This window comes from Cryptomeria japonica, chromosome 10 (assembly GCF_030272615.1).
Source record: "Cryptomeria japonica chromosome 10, Sugi_1.0, whole genome shotgun sequence".
Taxonomy (NCBI): Eukaryota; Viridiplantae; Streptophyta; class Pinopsida; order Cupressales; family Cupressaceae; genus Cryptomeria; species Cryptomeria japonica.
Window position 1 is genome coordinate 779,038,912 of NC_081414.1, and position 20,017 is coordinate 779,058,928.

Here is a 20,017-nt window from a genome sequence, read left to right on the forward strand (position 1 = left end):
TTAAGGGAAATGATATATGTTATATAATCCTAGCATGGATGATGTGTGTTTATAAGTAGGGATATCAATTTTATTGAAGGATTTGAGGATATAACATTGATAATGATGAATCCTATGACACCTTTGAAACTAGTAAAATTTCAAAGAAAACCTCTTATGTAGTTGAAGAATCAAGCCCTCTTCAAAAGACCAAGAGTTGTTAGGAAATTTACCAAAATAATAACAAAATTAATCATGTCCATAACTCTCTATCTCTACGAGAAGTTATGTTATCTCTCTTGGTTATATCCTCCTTCACAGTAATCTACTATTACTTTATCAACTACAAAGGATAAAAATATAGTAGTGAATTAGATATCTAAATAAATAACTTAGCTATGACTAATTCTTTAGTACTTAAATAATATCAAGCAAAGCCTTCTTTATTTCACTATGACATCTAAGCCAGTTTTTATCTGAAGATATAATGTTTCATACTATAAAAAAGCATATAGAGGTCCATCACCATTATATTAGGCGTTTCAACCAAAAATAGGTGATTTATATTCAATATTGTAGGACATAAGACCAGTTAGTTGATCTTTTCATCAAGGTTTATTTGAGACTAGGTTTGTGTATCACAAAATTCTTTCAAGATTAGGAGAAGTTAAATGAATATTTGATGGTTGTCATTTAGGGGGGATTATTTTGAATGTTTACCATCATATTGGTGAATAAATGATTGACAATGAACATCTAACAACACTTTGTGCTAGGACCCATCTTTTCTAGATTATTGGGGGATATTTAAAAGTAATTAATACAATGAATCCATGGTGAGATATTATAATAAATTAGTTATTGAATTATTGTTAGAGACCATTATCGACACAATACACATAGTTGCCTATTGCCTATCAGCTCTCACCATTGCTCAATTCACCATCCATAATAAATATTTAAAATAATTGTTATGCACATGGATTGTAATTCATCATGTATTTTTTTATTAAATGGATACAATGAACAATTAATATATGGCTTCTAAATAGTAGCCATGGGATCTAATTGTTTCTCTATGTGTTAATTTATTCTCAATATGTTGGATAAATATTGTTAGGTTCTTAAGGGAAAGGTGGTTGTAGAAGTTAGAGGTTGATGGTCTACTATTAATGCTAGTGAATAATGCAATCAATTAAATTTTCACATAATATATTAAAATGCAAATATATTTCTTATTAGTTTCTTTGCATTTGATTTTACAATTAAGATATCTCCTGACTACATTTACATGTAAAGGAAGGGTAAAAAAGAAAAAAATAATATTTTTTTTTAATTGCATAATTAAATGAACCCTCTCTCACTTTCAAATAGTTTGAGGTTTACTATGAAGATTGTTAGAATTTTACAATTCTTTAACAACTATTTTATCATTGAAAATTTTATTGTCTTATAAAAATTAACTATAAATATTCAATTCTTAAGTTTAATAAAAAAAATAATATTTCTATATTACAACCAATATTATTTTAATATTATAAATAAGGGAAAAAATCAAAAGCAACTTAATATAAAGATTAAGATTGAAAACTATATTAAAAAATTATGATATGAGTTTTTTTCAATTTATTTTGAAAATTATTAATCAATATATACATAATCATTACTCATTGTATATTCTATCCTTACTAATATGTAAAACAAGATAACTCTAAAAATATTCAAAATAAATAAATAAATAAATAATAAAATAAAATAAAAATATCTATACATTAATAATAAAAAAATATTTTATGATATTTGTATATTTTACACACTAAATGCAATATACACAATTTGAACTAAAAACTTACACATACATAACACCAGGGTTCTTCCTAACTAGAAAACATAACTAGTTACTCCTATAGGTATCTACCATAAACTTTCCTCTTAAACCCATCTACTATATGGTATGATATTGGCCGCAGCTACCGTTGTCTTTGTCGTCTAACTGATCTGTAAGGAGCTCTATAGATCTCGGAATTTGCGGTATAGGAGCCTCCATCGTGCCTTCCAGTATCTTCACCACTTCACTCATGTTCGGCCTCTCAATCTCATCGTCTTGAATGCACAACCCAGCCACCACAGCGGCTCTTCTCACCTCTCTGATATCCGCTTCACTTGCTATCTTTGCGTCCACAAGCTCTATTATGTTTCCACTTTGAATTTGAGATGAAGCCCATGTAGGAAAGTACAACCTGCTCTCCTCAACTTTCAAGTCCAGATTTCTACGACCAGATATAATCTCCAGCAACATCATACCGAAACTGTATACGTCCGCCTTGGGAGTGATTGGAAGCCCAGAGATCCACTCGGGAGCCAAGTATCCACGAGTTCCTCTCGTGGTCGTCAGTACACGGCTGAAATCTCTACCTACCAGCTTCGCTAGCCCAAAATCTGCCACTTTTGGGCTGAAGTTGCCGTCCAGGAGAATGTTTTCAGGCTTGATATCGCAGTGAATGATGCGAACCCTGCATTCCTCATGCAGATAAACTAATCCTCGTGCAGTGCCCACAGCAATCTCGAATCGGGTCTTCCAGTCCAAGACCTTCTTTGAGTCTTCCGACTCAGAGAAGAGGAAGGAATTTAGAGAGCCATTGGGCATGTAGGCATACACTAGAAGCCTTCGAGAGCCTTCTACGCAGAATCCCCACAGCCTGATCAAATTCACGTGCTGTATTCTGCCAGTGGTGATTATTTCGGCACGGAATTGTTTATCTGCACGCGAGGAACCCTCTAATCTTTTAACCGCAACAGGCGTGTTGTCTGGCAGAGTCCCTTTGAACACAGAGCCGAAAGCTCCGCTACCCAGCTTATGCTTAAAATTGTCCGTTGCGATCCGCAGCTCTTTGTAACTGAACTTTTCGAGCGATATTGGCACCTCCTCTTCCACGTCTTTCTTCAACATTCCTTGACGTTTCCACAGAATTAATATGGCCGACATGAGACCCGCAACAGCAAGAAGTGATGCGGCGGCAGAAAGTAAAATAGTAAGTTTAGGGGTTTTGCTGCTTTTATCTGATTTCAAGTTCAACTGCAACTCAGAAGCAGCCATCCTGACGAAGATGGATTGGCCCTCAGAAGAAACGCGCATTCCGAATAAATCCCCGAACCACAGTCTACAGACGGGTAGATCGGAAATAGGGAACGCAAAGGCTATGCAGGAGCAATTGTTGAGACAGGTAGTCCGGCAGCTTTGCTGAGTTTCCTCGTTGTATAAGACAGCTTCTTTTTCAGACAAGTATTGGTCCTTGGCTTCCGAGAAGCCGTCGGTTGTGTGCCCTCTGTGATAGAGCAATGCAGGGGTCTTCGCCGAGCACACCCACTCGACCACCAACTTTTTGAGCCCTTCTTGGGTGTGAACCCCTGGACACAACTGCACACATCATTCAAATTGCAAAGTCCATACGCCCCGCAGATTTCATAGTCACTGCATTGACCTTGGTATGTCGACCACCGCATACTCCATCTGCCATCATCCATCAAGTAGTAAAGTTGATATCTGCCATTCTCACTTACCAGGAACCGCCCCGTCAGAATATGATCTATCTGGTTTACAACATAATTAACGTATATTCTTGAAGGAGAAAGATCCACACAGGACGCTTGCAGTTTCTTAGAACCTACCAATTGGGGTTCGTTAACAAAATAAGCCCCATTCCATTCTCCACTGGACAGGTACGGAACCGTGTTGTTATAGAACAGCATCATCTGTGTCTTTCCTGGAGACATGTCCATACCGAAAGAGAAGAGCCCAGTTGCAGGATCCGAAGAACTCTTCCAGGAAGTCAGCTTCATGCCTTTCCACATCTTCATGGCAGGCAACCATGTATCTGGCGGATGCGCGAAACTCTCCCAAAGAATCGCAGACTCATTGTGGGTTTCCAGCATAATAAAATTGCCAGAGTCCGTTAACACAGCTCTTGATCCTTTCTGGTCGCTATCAGTCGACCAAACAGACCGGCCCTTCTTATCAAACAATCTGAGATGACCGTCTCTCGAAAATTTTAGAATGCCAAGCTTGCTTCTGACAGGATTTTCTCTGTTAGCCACCCAAACAATGACGTTTTGAGAGATTGGTGCATGCCAGATGCCAATATACCAGTTTTCCGTTCCTTTCGGGCTGAAAAATCCCAATGCAAACGTGCCATTTTTGGAATTTAGGGTCTGATTTCCAGTGAGTGAAGCCCCTAAGAAAAGGGTATCTCCACCATCCACTGCTAGTGAACTGCAGTAATGCGCTTCAATAATCATAGTAAATGCTAGGAACAAATGTTTCATGGCCAATTCAATAACCATAGCGTTTGTTTTTTCTTAACATTTGCTTCTTAGTAGTGCGTAGATGGTACATAAACAGTTTCTGGTGTATCTTCGAATTTAAATAGAAAAACAAGGCTACGCAATGAACAACAAGACCCAAGTACTGCTGGAGATGGAATTTCGAAATTTGACTTTTCTGGTCATTCATTAGGGTAATTATGATATTGTTATCAGAATTCAATTGTGTAGCTTTTAAAATAACTGTATAATTTTTCAACTAAATTTATTGATTTATGTTTCATGAATAGTGATTCACAAGAATTAACCAATTAAATAATTTTTCAATCAAATTCATTCATTCATGTTTCATGAATAGTGATTCAAAAAATCTCTCACATAAACATGAATGATACACTAACACTTATAACATCTAAACACGTGAAAAATATCTCCTACAAATAAACTTAATCTTTTCTAAACACAATTACCACTCATTACATCTAAATGTGTGAAAAGATATCTCCTACAAATAAACTGTGTCTTTTCTAAACAAGCTTAACAGTCATCACATCTAAAGGCCTGAAAAAATCTCTTACAAATAAATTTGGTCTTTTCTAAACGCGCTAAACATTCATTACATCACGTGTCAAAAATATCTCTAATCGACTGAGCGTAAGCCTAATCTTTTTCTAATCGACTGAGCGTAAGCCTAATCTTTTTCTAAACGCGTGTATTGGTAAAGTCTAGTCTTCTGTGCCGGATGAGAGACGAACACTTTGCTATTGGCACCGTAAAAGTAGGGCAAAATTTCTGTCATATTTTCTTCAATGCACACCAGAACCGAGCAATATGAATACGTGACATGGTCTGCGTGAAATGATGCGCTATTCAATCCATCCTTTTCTATAACATTTTTTAGACGAGAGAGACTTCTTAACGGGTTTATATCATTCTTAGCAAGTTGAAATGCCCTCCCGAGACCACTGCTTCGTTCAATAATTATTTTAATTTAATTTCTTATTAAGAATTATTTAATTTAATTTCTATTTAAGAATTATTTTATAAAAAGTCATTAAATGGTTAGTATTCTTTATTACTAATATGTTTCATATAAATTAACATTTTTTTAGACGAGAGACTTCTTAATGGGTTTATATCATGTTTTTAATACATGAACACATTTATTTGGAAATCATGGAATTGTAAAATGTATAGCTTTTTTCATGAATATAATTTGTTCTATCTTTTTTGGTCTATCAAAAAAATTTGACTAACTGATATAAGCATTGAAGTTGTCCTAGTTGGTTTTGGCAAAATGAATAAACTTCAATCCTTGACTCTTAGCCAAATAAGAATTAGAATAGAATCATGTTCTTGCATCGAATATAACAAATGAACTTGTGAAAGATATGAAATCCTTAAAAATCTTACAAATTGAATTTACAATTAGACAAATAAAAGATTGAAAATGATCTAGTTCATGAGCATTACTAAGTCTTTGGAATTACTTCCTCTAATTTGACCATCCTTGTGGAAAAATATCCAGTGCTAACTTGAATTAAATGTATTTCATATGTAGTTTATCCCATAAGACTTTCTAAGCTCAATTTAACAAGGTTGTATAAAAGGAAATAGTTTTGTCTTGTTACCCATTAAAATTTCCCTATAAGGACTAATGGTTGGTTTTTTATGTTTGATTAACCATCATTGCCATTCTGGCATATGAGGCCCACCTTATATAGAAAAATGAACAATCCAAATATCTATTTGATAGTGTCATGTGTTACTGACCTATCCATAAAATTTTGGGTATCAGTTCACAAGGTTACCTAAATTATTGAACACCTATTGGGCACTAAAACAACTATTGCAATTTGAATGAATTGAAGTGGCTATATGTACTATCTAAGAGGTTATTTGAAAGACTCAATTTGAGTTTGTATTGGAAATTGAATGAGGTTTGGTTTTTGAACAATGCAAGAATCACATCATTCCTACAATATGAAAGAAAATATTTTTCTAAATGGGTATTTTAGCTAAAATGTGGCTGATTTTGGGCTAGCATAGCTATTGGGTAGAGATCGAAACTGCATGCTAATGGCCACAACAGGAACTCGATGGCACTAGGATCTTGAGTGTATATAAGGATTTTATATCACTCTCAAGGTACACATGTTCACAATTTTGTTATGTTGTTGCTATAAATTATATTGGGTCATAGATATTTGGACTTGAAGTTGGAGGATAGAAGGTTCAACCTTCTTACATGGGTTTCATCTCAAATCTAGAGGCAAAACGTGATAGGACTTGTGGATGGAATGATATGAAGTGAGGCTAATATTGAAGAGGTGAGAAGGTCCTATTGTAAATATTGTCATTGATGTCAAAAGAATTTACTATTTTCATTCATGAAGATTGATGAACATATTTGATGATCCTTGTGTGTTTATTGAACATAAACAAGTTTGGGTCAATTCTAGATTACTATGCTTTACATTATGCTATATTATGCTTCACATTGTATATTGGTTGATACTTTTCATACATATTTCTCGGTTTGATCACACAAGTGATTACAGTCCCAATCTAAATTTATATATACAATGATTTCAGTCCCAGTATATGCATAACATCAAAGAGAGAGTCCTAGTAATATATATATATATATATATACTTACAATGATTTTGGTCTCAGTGTATGTATGGCAATAGATAGCTAGTCCCAGTAATATTTATACATATGTAGTGATCAAGTGATATCTGGATGCAGACAATATGTAGCAATCAAGTATAAACTCAGTGATAATACACTCAGTATAATACAAATAAATGCAGTGATATTAATTAGAGAGTCAAACTAAGTCAGTTTTATATGCATTAATATAGTTATGAAATGATATGGTTAATGTATGAAAAGAACCAATCAAAGTTTATGAAAACTATATGTACACAAGCTACGATTTGAGAAAAAAATATATCAATTAAAAAAGCATAATCAATATGATTATGGTTTATAAAAGTCACAACTGATTGGATTACAAAGATACAACGTCTCTACGAAAAGTTATAAGAAAGATATATAAAGGAATTAAATCATTTTGGCAAGGAGTGTGTAAAATACTAAGATATATCTACAGGCAGATTTCTAAAAGAAAAAATAAATGCTAGATATATGAGAAGTTATAAATAAAGAAAGAATGCAGATTCGAAAAGAGAATTATGAAGAGAAGGTTAGGAAATTAAGCTTTCTTAAAGTCAAAGAGTGCATATTTGAAAGGCTGTGTTGTTTTGAATATCTCTTGAAGATATTATATATTTACAATTGAGAGATGTGAGAGTATTAAATAGAAAGAATATCCTTAATCATTAAACTAGATTTAATATTTAAGTTAAGAGGTTTTCAAAAAAAGTATGTAAAAAGATACTTTGAGTTATGATATTGGAGGTACCTATTTTTTAGTTTTTATGTATATCAAATAGGCACTTTGAGAATGATCTCTTGATGTCTTTTATATAATTGTTCTAAAAATAAGTATGCTAATAACACTTACAATTTCCAAAAAAATAAAGAATAATTTAATATTCATCAAAGTGTGTTGTACTTATAGAGGTAGTGAAACACCAATATGTTTAATGATAAAGGATTAAGAAGTTTAATATATATAAGATTTAAAGGTGAATTTAAAAGGATATAAAGAGTGATATAGAATACTTTTTAATTTTTTAACGACTCTTATTGTGTACACTAATATGCTTAGGGTATGTTTAAATAAAAAAGATAAAATATGAATTCACTTACAACATTATGCAAAAATTATACCTCCAACAATGGGTTGTAGTTATGCACTTTTTTTGTCTACCTTCAAGATATCAATAATAAGAGCAGATTATGAATTGGAAATAAATGGTGAGCTATGCTAGGGTTCATTAAATTTTACACTTTCTTTTGCATGCCACACTACAATTATTATAGGAACTTTCTAGTTTGTGTTTGCAATTATGATGAGTCCTTTGTATTGTGTAGGCCTAAGGGCCATTCCTCTTCTCCCTTTTTAAATGCCCCTAAATTTTCATTCAACCATAGTTGTTATTGGTGGAGTTGAAATCTTAACAATGACATCCCATGGTTCCCTCACCCAAATGACCCAAGAAATTTATCTTAGAGGTGTTTTATGAGGTAAGTCTTCTGAACCACCTCTAGATATTGTGCCTACACTTCTAAAATCTGAAGAAGCCTAAATTAATGGCTTACAAAAATCACCCTCATGGGATGGGATCCCCCCTAAAAGTATGCTTCATAGATGGGTTGCCAAATCTTTGACCTCACATGGGATTTAAATGGTCACTATGTAGAACCTTTCTAATGGTTTTTCCCCTTTTCACTTTCCTAAAGCTAAACATGTCTAGGCTTTTATCACTTGAGGCTCGTGGCTTATTCATTCCTTGTTAATTATTTTTAAACTATGAACCGATGAATTTTCCATCATAGATGAAAATTTCCTTTCTATCCTAGTTTGGATTGAATTCCCTAGTTTACCTATGCTTTTCTAGCAGTTTCTCTCTAGGATAGGGACCTCACTAGGCATTATTTTTTATGTAAAACTTGAGAAATTTTATTCAAATTTCCCCAACCAATAAGTCTATGTCAATATTGATGTATCAAAGGACTTCAAGAAAAGTGTGGATATTCAAACTGGTTAGTCTTTCTACTACTACATAATCCAATATATCAATCTTGAGAACACCTTCTATTGATGCAAAACATCCAATAACAATATTAAGGATTGTTCTCTAGCCTCTCAACACTCTAAACCCACTTCACCATCTTGTATGGGACCATCAGATGCTTCTAAGGACAAGGTTGGATGATCTACAATGGTTAATCACAAAACCAAGAATACTAGTGCTCCTAAAACATTTCCCAAATATTTTAGGCAAGGAGGCTTAGGTGCTCAAATTCCAAAATCTATTGACAACCCTGTGTTGATGATTATATGTTCTATTGCCTAGCCTAGTTTGGTTGTTTCTAAACCTTAGATTGGTCATGTTCATTATACCTCAACAACTATGGTGGATGAAAGAATATTTTCTAACTCATTAGGTGGCTAGAAAATGGTAAATATGTCCCTTAATATGGACAGTCAAGACCCATTAATGTTCAAATTGGAAGCTATGTTGCAAAAAAAACTATATTTTAGAACAATTATTTTGTCCTCTATGGACTAGATAATTAGGAAATTCCGCTTGATTTCTAACGAATTGTATTTCTTGGAATGTGAGGGATCTAACTGACCTTCCTTCTGAATACTTTATTCATGATATGGATGTTTTATTACCAGATTTAGACATTTTTTTGTTTCAAAGTGTCTATATTTTTTTTCTCTCAACAACTTGTCATGTCATTTAAATTTGGGGGTTTTCTCTTTTTTAAAACCATGAAGTTTCTCCTGGTGGACTTCTCACTTTGCTCTCATCTATGTGTCATCATATTTTAGCTGATCATGAATGTGACCCTACTAATAGAGTGGTTTGGGCTCTCTTTCATCTTTGTAATCATTTGATTAGGTTAATTAATGTTCATTCTTCCAATGATGTAATTGAGAGATGTTCTCTCTAGGATTGGGGATTTAATTCAATTCTAGTTACCAATTGGGTAGTGTAAGAAGGTTTTAATATGATAGAATTATCCCAAATGATAAATGCTAAATCCTGCCTATGTATTTGATAGTTGGCAAAAGGGAGGCTTGGTTCTATATGAAAAATAAATTGGGTCTTTTCAACCTAACTCTAGCAATTGTCCAAATCAATCACCATGGAATGTGAAGAAAAACTTGTAAGAAAATCCTATTAGGATTTTCAAAACATTTGATTGTGCCATGATTTTGGCACAATATTTATTTAATTTTTCCATTGTTATTCTCTACCAGTCAAATTCTTGGTTGGTATTTTCTTATTTGACAACGTCTACAAATATTTCTACATTGAATGGAAAGTTGTGCCCCCAAATCTATGAAAGAATAACTCTTCCTCTACATGACTCTTCTTACTCACAAAGCTATGTTTGCTCACATCTAGTTTGTTTGAAACCTTGAGACACATTCCTTTCACAACACTAAGTGGATTAATTAGTGGAATAATTCTTTAACCCATACTCTCATAAATTTTTATATTTTTGGGTGCTAGCTAGAATGCTTCTATCATTGATCATATGAGGATACTACTCGGGAGCTTTGTTTGATCATTACCACTATAGAAGCTTAGTTATTTGATCTTGTCACGTAATTCTACCTTGCTTAACTATACTAATAGAGGAAAATAGATAACACTTACTCAGCTCAAGACATTGATATTATGGCCAAGTTCAACCAGCTCAAAATTAGCAACAAAGTTTCAAAGGAATTTTTTTAGGGATTGTGGACCTTATATACCTTACTATCAAAACAATTTGTGAAGGTCAACAACTCCATGAATTCTAAGAAATTATGATAGTGTATTTGTAGCTCATGAAATTACCCGTAAAAGGTAGTTTTCTCTACAAAAATACCTTGAGGTTGTCCCAGGTATATACTATATCTACTTTACTTCATTATTTATTCCTATATTCACCTTAATACTAGCGAATTCATCTTAGTAAATATTTATAGCTATAAGATGGTATGTAACCCATGTATGGTACCCCTATCCTATATGTTTTCTTGTAATTATTTTTCTTTTCAACCTTGATGTCGTGATATGTGATATGATTGAAGTCAATTTGATTGCCATGTTCCTACCAACAATAGGCAACAAAATTCCCAAGCCACATGGTCGAAGACATGATGGCCTTCACTACAAGCCCAAAGAAATTCTCTAATAAGTTTTCCAACTTTCAAACAAGAGGCCTTAAAAGTATCCCATCTTGTCAATTGTTGGATTTCAAATTATTTAGGCATTTTAGTGATCAACTCCTTTCTATGGGGGATCTCAAAGAAATTCTTCTCTATGGACAACCACAAAGTTGTTTGTCTATGTAGCTTCCCCCATGAATTCTCCAAGACCTTTTAGGATACTTTTGAAAATAATATTAGAAAGGTTTACCTAGAAGCCATGCATATTGGGTCATTCGGAAATTTGATAAGAAAAGGTAATATCAAATTCATACCTAAAAATAGTGATTCCAAGGATATCAATAGCTGGCACATATCACTCTACTCAAGGTTGTGTACAAGATCATCACCAAAGTACAAGCCCTCAAGTTGTAATTGATGTTGTCACTTATTATTAGACCTAAATAAATAGGATTCATCAAATCCAAATTTATACTAGATAATATTATTGTTGTTTATGAGGATATATGTTGAACTCAATAGTCTAAATAACACTTGATTTGTATCAGCTTTGATTTACTAAGGCCTATGACCACATAGAAGAGCTTGCATTCTTTCTATGTTGTATGCCCTTATTTTTAGATCTCAATTTATTCATTCAATTCAAATTTTCTTTGTTGATGCCTTGGCTTTTTTTACAATATTTGGTCGACAACCCCTTTACCTAGTTCTCTATGTCGTTATCATAAAATGTTTCAATTGTCTCTTGGCTCGATCTATTTCTTTACCAGAAACCACACTAGACACCCGTTGGAAGACTCTTCCCTCACTTTTTGTGAAGACAAAGAGAACATCAAGAAAGATCTCATGTGCTTTGATATTTTTCAAGTGTTAGGATCCAACATCGAATGATATAAAACCCTTTTCTATAGTCATTATTTCCTTTTGAGGCTAGCCTAGTTGGCTTCGTTTTAGTGGAAACGGATCAAGTATGAGAAAATTTTAAGTTCTTGGGGATACCTTTTCTTTCCAAGCCATCCCTTTTAAATTATGGCTTGTTATGTTGACAATAATTAGGAAGAAAATTTAACATTAGATCAGCAAGCCTCTCTTGGCTAGAAAGTTTCAAATATGCTAAAAGATTTTAGTAGACACACATGTTTATCATTCCTTAGGAATGGACATGATATGAATGTATAAGGAGATACAAGGGTGTAAATGATATAATATATGAATGAAATCAATACAATAACTTTTGGGTTCCAATCATATGTGTTACATACTTGTCATCTATATTATATGTTAATTAAGTAATCAATCATCTAAATCCGATTTCATATCTTCCTCAATAGGATTGAGTTTAGGGTGTAAGACTAAAATCATAGAAATTCCTCCATTTTTCTATTTCCATCTCCATAGATAGATGATAGACCTAATATAGATAATAAACAATATTCTATCAAACCAAAATAATATATGCTCAAATAAATTTCAGAGATTAATACTCAGAAAGAAGAATCCAAGCAACTTGAAAATGAAATGAAGAAGTAGAAATAGTTTCTAAATCTAGAGAAAATGGTATGTATAGCCAAGTGAGAAAGTTGTTGAGAATGTGAGAGTGTTTTTAATTTTAGAATGTTGTTGAAGAATGTTAATGTGAGTGTGAAAGATAAAGAAGTAATTTTAGAAAACAAGAATCAATATTTTAACTAAATGTTGGAGGTAAAAGAGAGGTTTAGAGGAAGCTAAAATGATTCTCAATGATATTGTAGGTTGGTAGAGGAATTATTCTATTGAAACATGACATTTTTAATGTCTCAAAAGACAATACCATCTTATATTTTCATGGGAAAGAAGCACATCATGTAAATATTTTTATGTAGCACATTTGTCTAAATAAAAATCTAGACCATTAGTTGGGGAATTGGGTATGCATGGAAAATTAGAAATGTCTTAGATTAGAATCATGAAAAAATGTGCATAGTTTTCTCAAATTAAAGTAAAGGGAAGGTGCATGTGATGTGAAATTGAATAAGATGTACTTTACAACATTAAAATGAAAAGAACCAATCAAGGTCATGCATTTCAATGACCTTGAAAAGAGTTTTATGAGAATATCATCCTCAAGAATGAAATTGTTGTATAAATGGTAAAATATAGTGGTGTCTCAATATTTTGTGAGATGGGATTCTTTAGAATTATATATGATAGTGAACTAATTGTACAATATAATGTAGGGGTTGGTTGAAATTGAGTTATTGGCTAACTATTTTTGTCCCAAGATTTCCTTTTTTACTTCTTGTCATAGCAACCTTACCTATCAACCATTTATTGTCTAGGACGCAAGTCTTTAATATTGGTGTAAGTTACACCTCCCCTAATATCGTCTCATGTTATACGTTTCTTACTGCTCGTTTTTGAATTCCCTTTTTTGTTTTGCATCTAGTTTCTCTATGCAAAATCAAGCTATGGGTGGTGACCTAATCCAAAATAAACCAAATAATTATGATTACCTCAAAACAAATGAAGAGCTATGGCCAATAGTGGCGAATGTTAACTTAGTAGACTATGTGGAGGGAATGAAGGGTTTTGACCCTGGCCTCTCAAAGCAATTTTCCTATTGATGGGAGAAAGGTGAAGTTCAAATTGGAGGGGCGGTTTTTCCCATTTCAGTAGAGACTATTTCTATTACTATTGGCTTGTCTTTGGATGGTGTGACCTTCCTCAAAATGACCAAGGGGAGTTATAAGAATGATTTTTTGAGATTCCTTAAATAGGGTTAAGGTGTTTCATAGCTTTAGAGTGGTTATAACAAAGAGGATCTCCCTAGGATTTGGAAAGATGTGGCACTTTTTATCATAAATTATATTATGAAAGATAGGAGGTTCAAATGTTTTCACACTCAAATCTTCCCAATGTTGAATCATCTCAGGTATGGAGCTAAAATGAATTTCTCATTCTGGGATTTTCTCTTCCTTATCTCAATCGATTGTTTTTTTATAGAGCCAAGAATACTTCTTCCCTATACTAGGGATTAATTTAAAGACTTTATAGCTTTCATTTGGCTATAACCCTATCTAGTGGCCCACCTATGATCTATATTGGCAGTGGGCCAACATCCCTTGCAAGGGATTCACGACATGGTTTAACAACCTCCTATGGATTCTATAAGTCTAGTGGTTGTATTAGGCATTGGCAGGTTGATGTTTTGGTGCAACGACAACCCTATCTTGTAACAAGTGGTATGAGAGCTTGATCATAGGTTCGAATCACGCAGGCTGTGGTGAGTGATGCTAGGAGGGGGATTGTTGGAAGTGGGCCATCATCCCTCACGAGGATTTGCGACATGGTTTAATAGCCTCCTATGGATTCTACAAGTCTAGTGGTTGTATTGGGCATTGACAAGTTGATTTTTTGGTTCAACGACAACCCTATCCTATAACACATATAGTGTCCTAAGGGTTCATAAGGTGTTCTATGACCCTTTAGGACCCCGTATGGTGTTTTTAAGGGTCATATTGTGTCCTAAGGGGTCATATGGTGTTCTATGATGCCTTAGGACACCATATAACCCCTTAGGACACCATATGGTGTCCTTAGGTGTTAGATGGTGTCCTAAGTGGTCATATGGTTTCCTATGAATCCTTAGAAAACCATGTGACCCATTTTAACATCCCAGTGCACGACATGACCCTTTAGGACCATATGATGTCCATATGGTGTCCTAAGGGGTCATATGATATTGTAACACATGTGTTACCCCTTATGACCCCATATGACAACTAACGACACCATGTGAACCTTTAGAATACCATATGACCACTAACAAAAATATTTATAATATAAATTTTAATATATACATTTATATGTTATAGTATTAATATATAATATTTTTATTATATATTAATATATTGAGTATTATTATATTAATATAATAATATTTAATATATTAATATATTGATATACAATATATTAATATTATGATTACTATTAATATCATAACTGCTAAAATCGGATATCCGATTTTATGATATAAATTTCAAAATTTAAAATTTGGCTTGGGAATGCTTTGGGATTTGGCTTGGAAATGACGAGCCTGGAAATTTTGGCTGACAACTTTTTTTTAGCAAAAATTGATAAAACAAAAAGGCTTTTTTAAGGATATTCTCATATTTCCAACAATATAAGGATTGTCTTATTTTGACCTTAATAAATAATTATTATTTATATTCTAATTGAATTCTGACTAAAGTCCTAATGAGCCCCAACTAGTTTCTTTGTAGTGGTTATGTAAAAAGATTGGGCCTATCGAACATTAATCAATCAATACTATTTTTGTAATGAAGACACATTTTGCAATAGTTGCTTAGTGAAAAAATTAAATGTTGAATCGTTTGTGAAATGTTAGAATGTGGAGGTGGATTAAAAGTAATTGTAGGTGGTTGAACATTATGGTAGGTAAGAGGTGGAGGTTATTACTTAATGGTATGGTTAACATGTTGAAAGATAAAAGGGAGAGTAGAGGAGGGTGGGACATAAGTATTTTTATTAATAGGATTCCCACATGCAACGTCTAGACTAATGTGAGTGGCATTACCATTTTGTGTAGTAGTAGACATGATGGAAGAACTAAATTTAGGAATACAAGATACCATCATATATATCGATACTTGCATCCCCATTTTGTTTGGAGGAGATATATATCCAATAACTTATATGCAACTAGCTAGCATTATAGTGTTTTCATCCACTATGTGACCTATGCTATCTAGAATATCCAAACCATGCAAATAATCACCATGTATCAATCTCCTTAGACACTCAATAAGAGATATATCCTCTCCAAAGAAGGGTTATATACTCACAAATCATTGAAATTCTTCCAGTTCCTCGTCTAGAGTGTTTAATTATTCTTTAAATACTAGGATTGTATGGGTGTCTGCATAATGAGAATCATGAGGGTAATTATTTTTTACCTATAGTAGGCAAGGTAGGTGTTGAGTTAAGAGATAGTTTCTCTCCTGAGTTTCTTTATGGGAATAAGTCAACATGCAACTCAGGCTCAACACCAATATTATTCAAAGAGCTAGGCTCCATGATTGGTAACTTCTTACAAGAAACTCAAATTTTTTTAAAATGGGTTATGAAACTCATAAATAATTATAAGCTTCTAAAACACACAAGTGCTCCTAGAAAGCAATGGTAAGAAGAAAGTTAGAACAAGAGGGAAAAGTTTTTATTTTTTATTTTTGTTTTATTACACAAGATTAATTGCAAATGTAGTACAAAATAAAAATAATGCTATTAATTAACCACCTAATTAAGTGCAAGGACATAAACAAATGTAACAAAATATGTATTAAATTTTTTTTTTCTCTCCTGTTTAATGCTCAAGCATTATCTTTAAATTAGTTTTAAAAAGTTTACTTATATGGATTATTCTTTAATACATTTTTTTTTATTCTTTTAAAATAATAATTTTATTTGGGTGTTTAAACAAATTTAACAAAAATATGTATTAAAGGGAGACTTCTAAGCAATGTCACAAACTTGTTTAGAAATTTGTTCTCTTTAGTAGTATTATAAATTATTGAAATGTAGGACCATCGATTTATGAAATATGTTCATCTATATTGCACATTACAATTTTAAATTTCCTTTAAGTAGAGTGAAGGATTTATTGAACCATTTGACTTCAAAGTCACTACAATCAAATTCTTTATTATTATTTATAAATATTTAATATTTTCAAATTTTATACCTTTGACATATTTTACTTATATTTTAAAAAATTTAAATATGTTAGTTTATAATATTCATGCATTCTCATCTTATTCATAATAGATCATTAAATGTGATCCAAAACATTAAAATAATACACAAAATTCAAAATAAAAGTTTACAAATATAATATATATATTATATAAAAATACAAAATATTTTAACAAAAAACTTACACATAGACTATGTATCATACTAAAAATGAAGTTCCTCCTAATTAAGAAACATGGAATTAAGTTCCTCCTTTAGTTATCTACTATAAACTTTTCCCTTGAAACCGGCTACAGTTTTGCGGATATGGAACAACTTAATATGGAAGGATGTTGACCGAAGCTACCATTGTCCTCGTCTACTATCTGATCTAATAGGACCTGTAAGGACCTCGGAATTTGTGGCACAGGAGCCTCCATCGTGCCTTCCAATATCTTCACCACTTCACTCATGCTCGGCCTCTCATTCTCATCGTCTTGAATGCACAGCCCAGCCACCATAGCGGCTCTTCTCACCTCTTCGATATCGGCCTCACTCGCTATCCTGGCGTCCACAGGGCCTATTATGTTTCCCCTCTGAGTTTGAGATAAAGCCCATGTAGGAAAGTACACCTTACTTTCCTCCATTAGATCAAGATTTCTTCGGCCGGATATAATTTCTAACAATGTCATGCCAAAACTGTATACGTCAGCCTTGGTAGTGATAGGAAGGCCAGAGATCCACTCGGGAGCCAAGTACCCACGAGTTCCTCTTGTGGTCGTCAGTACCCGGCTGAAATCTCTACCAATCAGCTTTGCCAGCCCAAAATCCCCCACCTTTGGGTTGAAGTCGTCATCCAGGAGAATGTTTTCGGGCTTGATATCGCAGTGAATGATGCGATCCCTGCATTCCTCATGCAGATAAACTAATCCTCGTGCAGTGCCCACTGCGATCTGAAACCGGGTCTTCCAGTCCAACACCTTCTCTGCGTCTTCCGACTCAGAGAAGAGAAAGGAGTTTAAGGAGCCGTTGGGCATGTAGGCATACACCAGTAACCTTCGTGAATGCTCTACGCAGAATCCCCATAGCCTGACCAAATTCACATGCAGTATTCTGCCAGTGGTGATTATTTAAGCACGGAATTGTTTTCCTCCTTGGGTGGAACCCTCTAATCTTTTAACGGCAACGGGCGTGCTGTCTGCCAGAGTTCCTTTGAACACAGAGCCGAAAGCTCCGCTACCCAAGTTATGCTTGAAATTCTCCGTTGCGATTCGCAACTCTTTGTAAGTGAACTTTTTGAGCGACATTGGCACCTCCTCTTCAACGGTTTTCTTCCTCATTCTTTGACGTTTCCACAGAATAAATGCGGCCGACAGGAAAGCCGAAGCAACAAAAAAGGATGCAGCGCTAGAAAGTAAAATAGGAAGTGCATGGGCTTTGTTGCTGTGCTCTGATGTCACGTGCGGAAACTCCGAAGCAGCCAGCCTAACGAAGATGGATTGGCCCTCCGACGAAACGCGCATTCCAAATAAATCTCCAAACCACAATCTACAAACGGGTGGATCAGAAATAGCAAAAGCAAAAGCTGTGCAGGAGCAATTGTTGAGACAAGCAGTCCGGCAGCCTTGCTGTGTTTGCTCGTTGTTGTATACAACAGCTTTTTTAACAGACAAGTACTGATTCTTGGCTTCTTGGAAGCCATCGGTTGTGCCCTCTGTGGCAGAGCACTGTAGGGGCCTTCGCCGAACACATCCGCTTGACCACCAACCTTGCGATTTGTTCTTGGGCGTGAAGCCCTGAACACAAGTACACAGATCATTGGTATTGCACAGTCCATACGGCCCACAAATTTCATAGTCACTGCATTGACTTCGGTATGTCGACCACCGCATGCTCCATCGATTATTATCCATCCAGTAGTAGAGTTGTAATTCGCCGTTCTCAGAAAACAGGAGCCGCCCAAGGATATATAGGGTTTGATCTAACGGGCTTATGCTTAAATTATAGTATATGCTTGCAGGAGAAACCCTCACACAGGACATTTCGATTGTCTTCTGACCCTCCGACTCGGGGATCTTAGCAAAATAATACCCAGTCCATTCTCCACTGGAGAAATATGGAACGGTCTTGTTATAGACCATCACCAACTGCGACTTTCCTGGGGACATGTACATTCCAATTGAGAAGATCCCAATCGCAGGATCCAAAGAGCTCTTCGAGGAAGTAAGCTTCATGCCTTTCCACATCTTCATGCCAGGCAACCATGTATCAGTTGGATGCGCGAAACTCTCCCAAGCAATTGCAGAGTTGTTATGGCCATGACCCAACATAATGAAATTACCAGAGTCCATTATCACTGCTCGTGATCCTTTGTGGCCAATATCAGTCGACCAAACGGACCGGCCCTTTCTATGAAACAATCTGAGGTGACCATTTCTCGAAAATTTCGGCACGCCAGGTATGTTTCTGACAGGATTTTCTCTCTTAGCCACCCAAACAGTGGTCTTCTGAGAGATTGATGCATACCAGACGCCAATATACCAATTATTAGTTCCTCGGACAGAAAAAACCCAATGCAAAAGTGCCTTTTTTCGAAATTAGGGTCTGATTTACAGTGAGCGAAGCCCCCAAGAGAAAAGTGTCTCCACCATCCACTGCTAGTGAACTGCAATAATGCGCTGCAATAATTACAGTAATTGCTAGGAACACATACTTCTTTTCCATTTCAAGAAGCATGGCCTAACAATTGTATTTTCGAATTTAAATAGAAATAGAAAATAAACGTGCTACGGAATGAGCGACATTGCAGAAGTACTACCATAATCAAGTCTTTTGTAAACGTTTACGAGGGACTTCAAGCGAGAAGGGACGGCCACTCCGTTCTTTCGCCTCTCACGGGTTCTTTCTAATTAAGCTTGACGAGACGACTGAAAGAGAGCAAGTTGAGTCTGCTAGTGAACTGCAATAGTGCCCTGCCCTTGTAGTAACGGAAACGGCTATCGAGGAAAGTCTATCTGTTCCGTACGACACGTTGCTAGGACCGAGTTCTTCCTCTCCAGTTCTGTAACCAGAGCATTTGTATTTTTCTTAAAACTCATCAAGGGAAAGAAGTTTACCTTGATGACCCTTTGGTTCTGGTTGATTTTCAAACTTAAATAGAAAAGTCCACGGCTCATGCA

At 34.6% G+C, this 20,017-nt stretch overlaps 3 protein-coding genes across 3 annotated transcripts; all 3 read right to left on the minus strand.

The window, feature by feature from the left end:
• Window positions 1–1,924: 1,924 nt before the first annotated feature.
• LOC131034937 (G-type lectin S-receptor-like serine/threonine-protein kinase At2g19130) lies at window positions 1,925–4,320 on the minus strand. The gene is made up of 2 exons (XM_057966546.2): window positions 3,541–4,320; window positions 1,925–3,397 (listed from the first exon to the last, which is right to left on the minus strand). The coding sequence occupies exons 1-2, from the start codon at window positions 4,318–4,320 to the stop codon at window positions 1,925–1,927; spliced, it is 2,253 nt and encodes a 750-aa protein (XP_057822529.2).
• A 12,829-nt stretch (window positions 4,321–17,149) lies between these two features.
• Window positions 17,150–17,875, minus strand: LOC131034905 (G-type lectin S-receptor-like serine/threonine-protein kinase At2g19130). Its single transcript, XM_057966518.2, has one exon. It carries the CDS (start codon window positions 17,873–17,875, stop codon window positions 17,150–17,152), a length of 726 nt encoding a protein of 241 aa, XP_057822501.1.
• A 93-nt stretch (window positions 17,876–17,968) lies between these two features.
• LOC131034936 (G-type lectin S-receptor-like serine/threonine-protein kinase At2g19130) lies at window positions 17,969–19,189 on the minus strand. The gene has a single exon (XM_057966545.2). The coding sequence runs from the start codon at window positions 19,187–19,189 to the stop codon at window positions 17,969–17,971; it is 1,221 nt and encodes a 406-aa protein (XP_057822528.2).
• Between the last annotated feature and the right edge of the window lie 828 nt (window positions 19,190–20,017).

Excerpts from the sequence above, each read along its gene's own strand:
- LOC131034937 (XM_057966546.2), bottom strand. The coding sequence starts at position 4,320 with ATGGTTATTGAATTGGCCATGAAACATTTGTTCCTAGCATTTACTATG. Across the intron at positions 3,398-3,540 it reads TTCTGACGGGGCGGTTCCTG|TTGTGTCCAGGGGTTCACAC; the intron begins GTAAGTGAGAAT and ends TGATGTGTGCAG.
- LOC131034905 (XM_057966518.2), bottom strand. The coding sequence starts at position 17,875 with ATGCCCAACGGCTCCTTAAACTCCTTTCTCTTCTCTGAGTCGGAAGAC.
- LOC131034936 (XM_057966545.2), bottom strand. The coding sequence starts at position 19,189 with ATGGACTCTGGTAATTTCATTATGTTGGGTCATGGCCATAACAACTCT.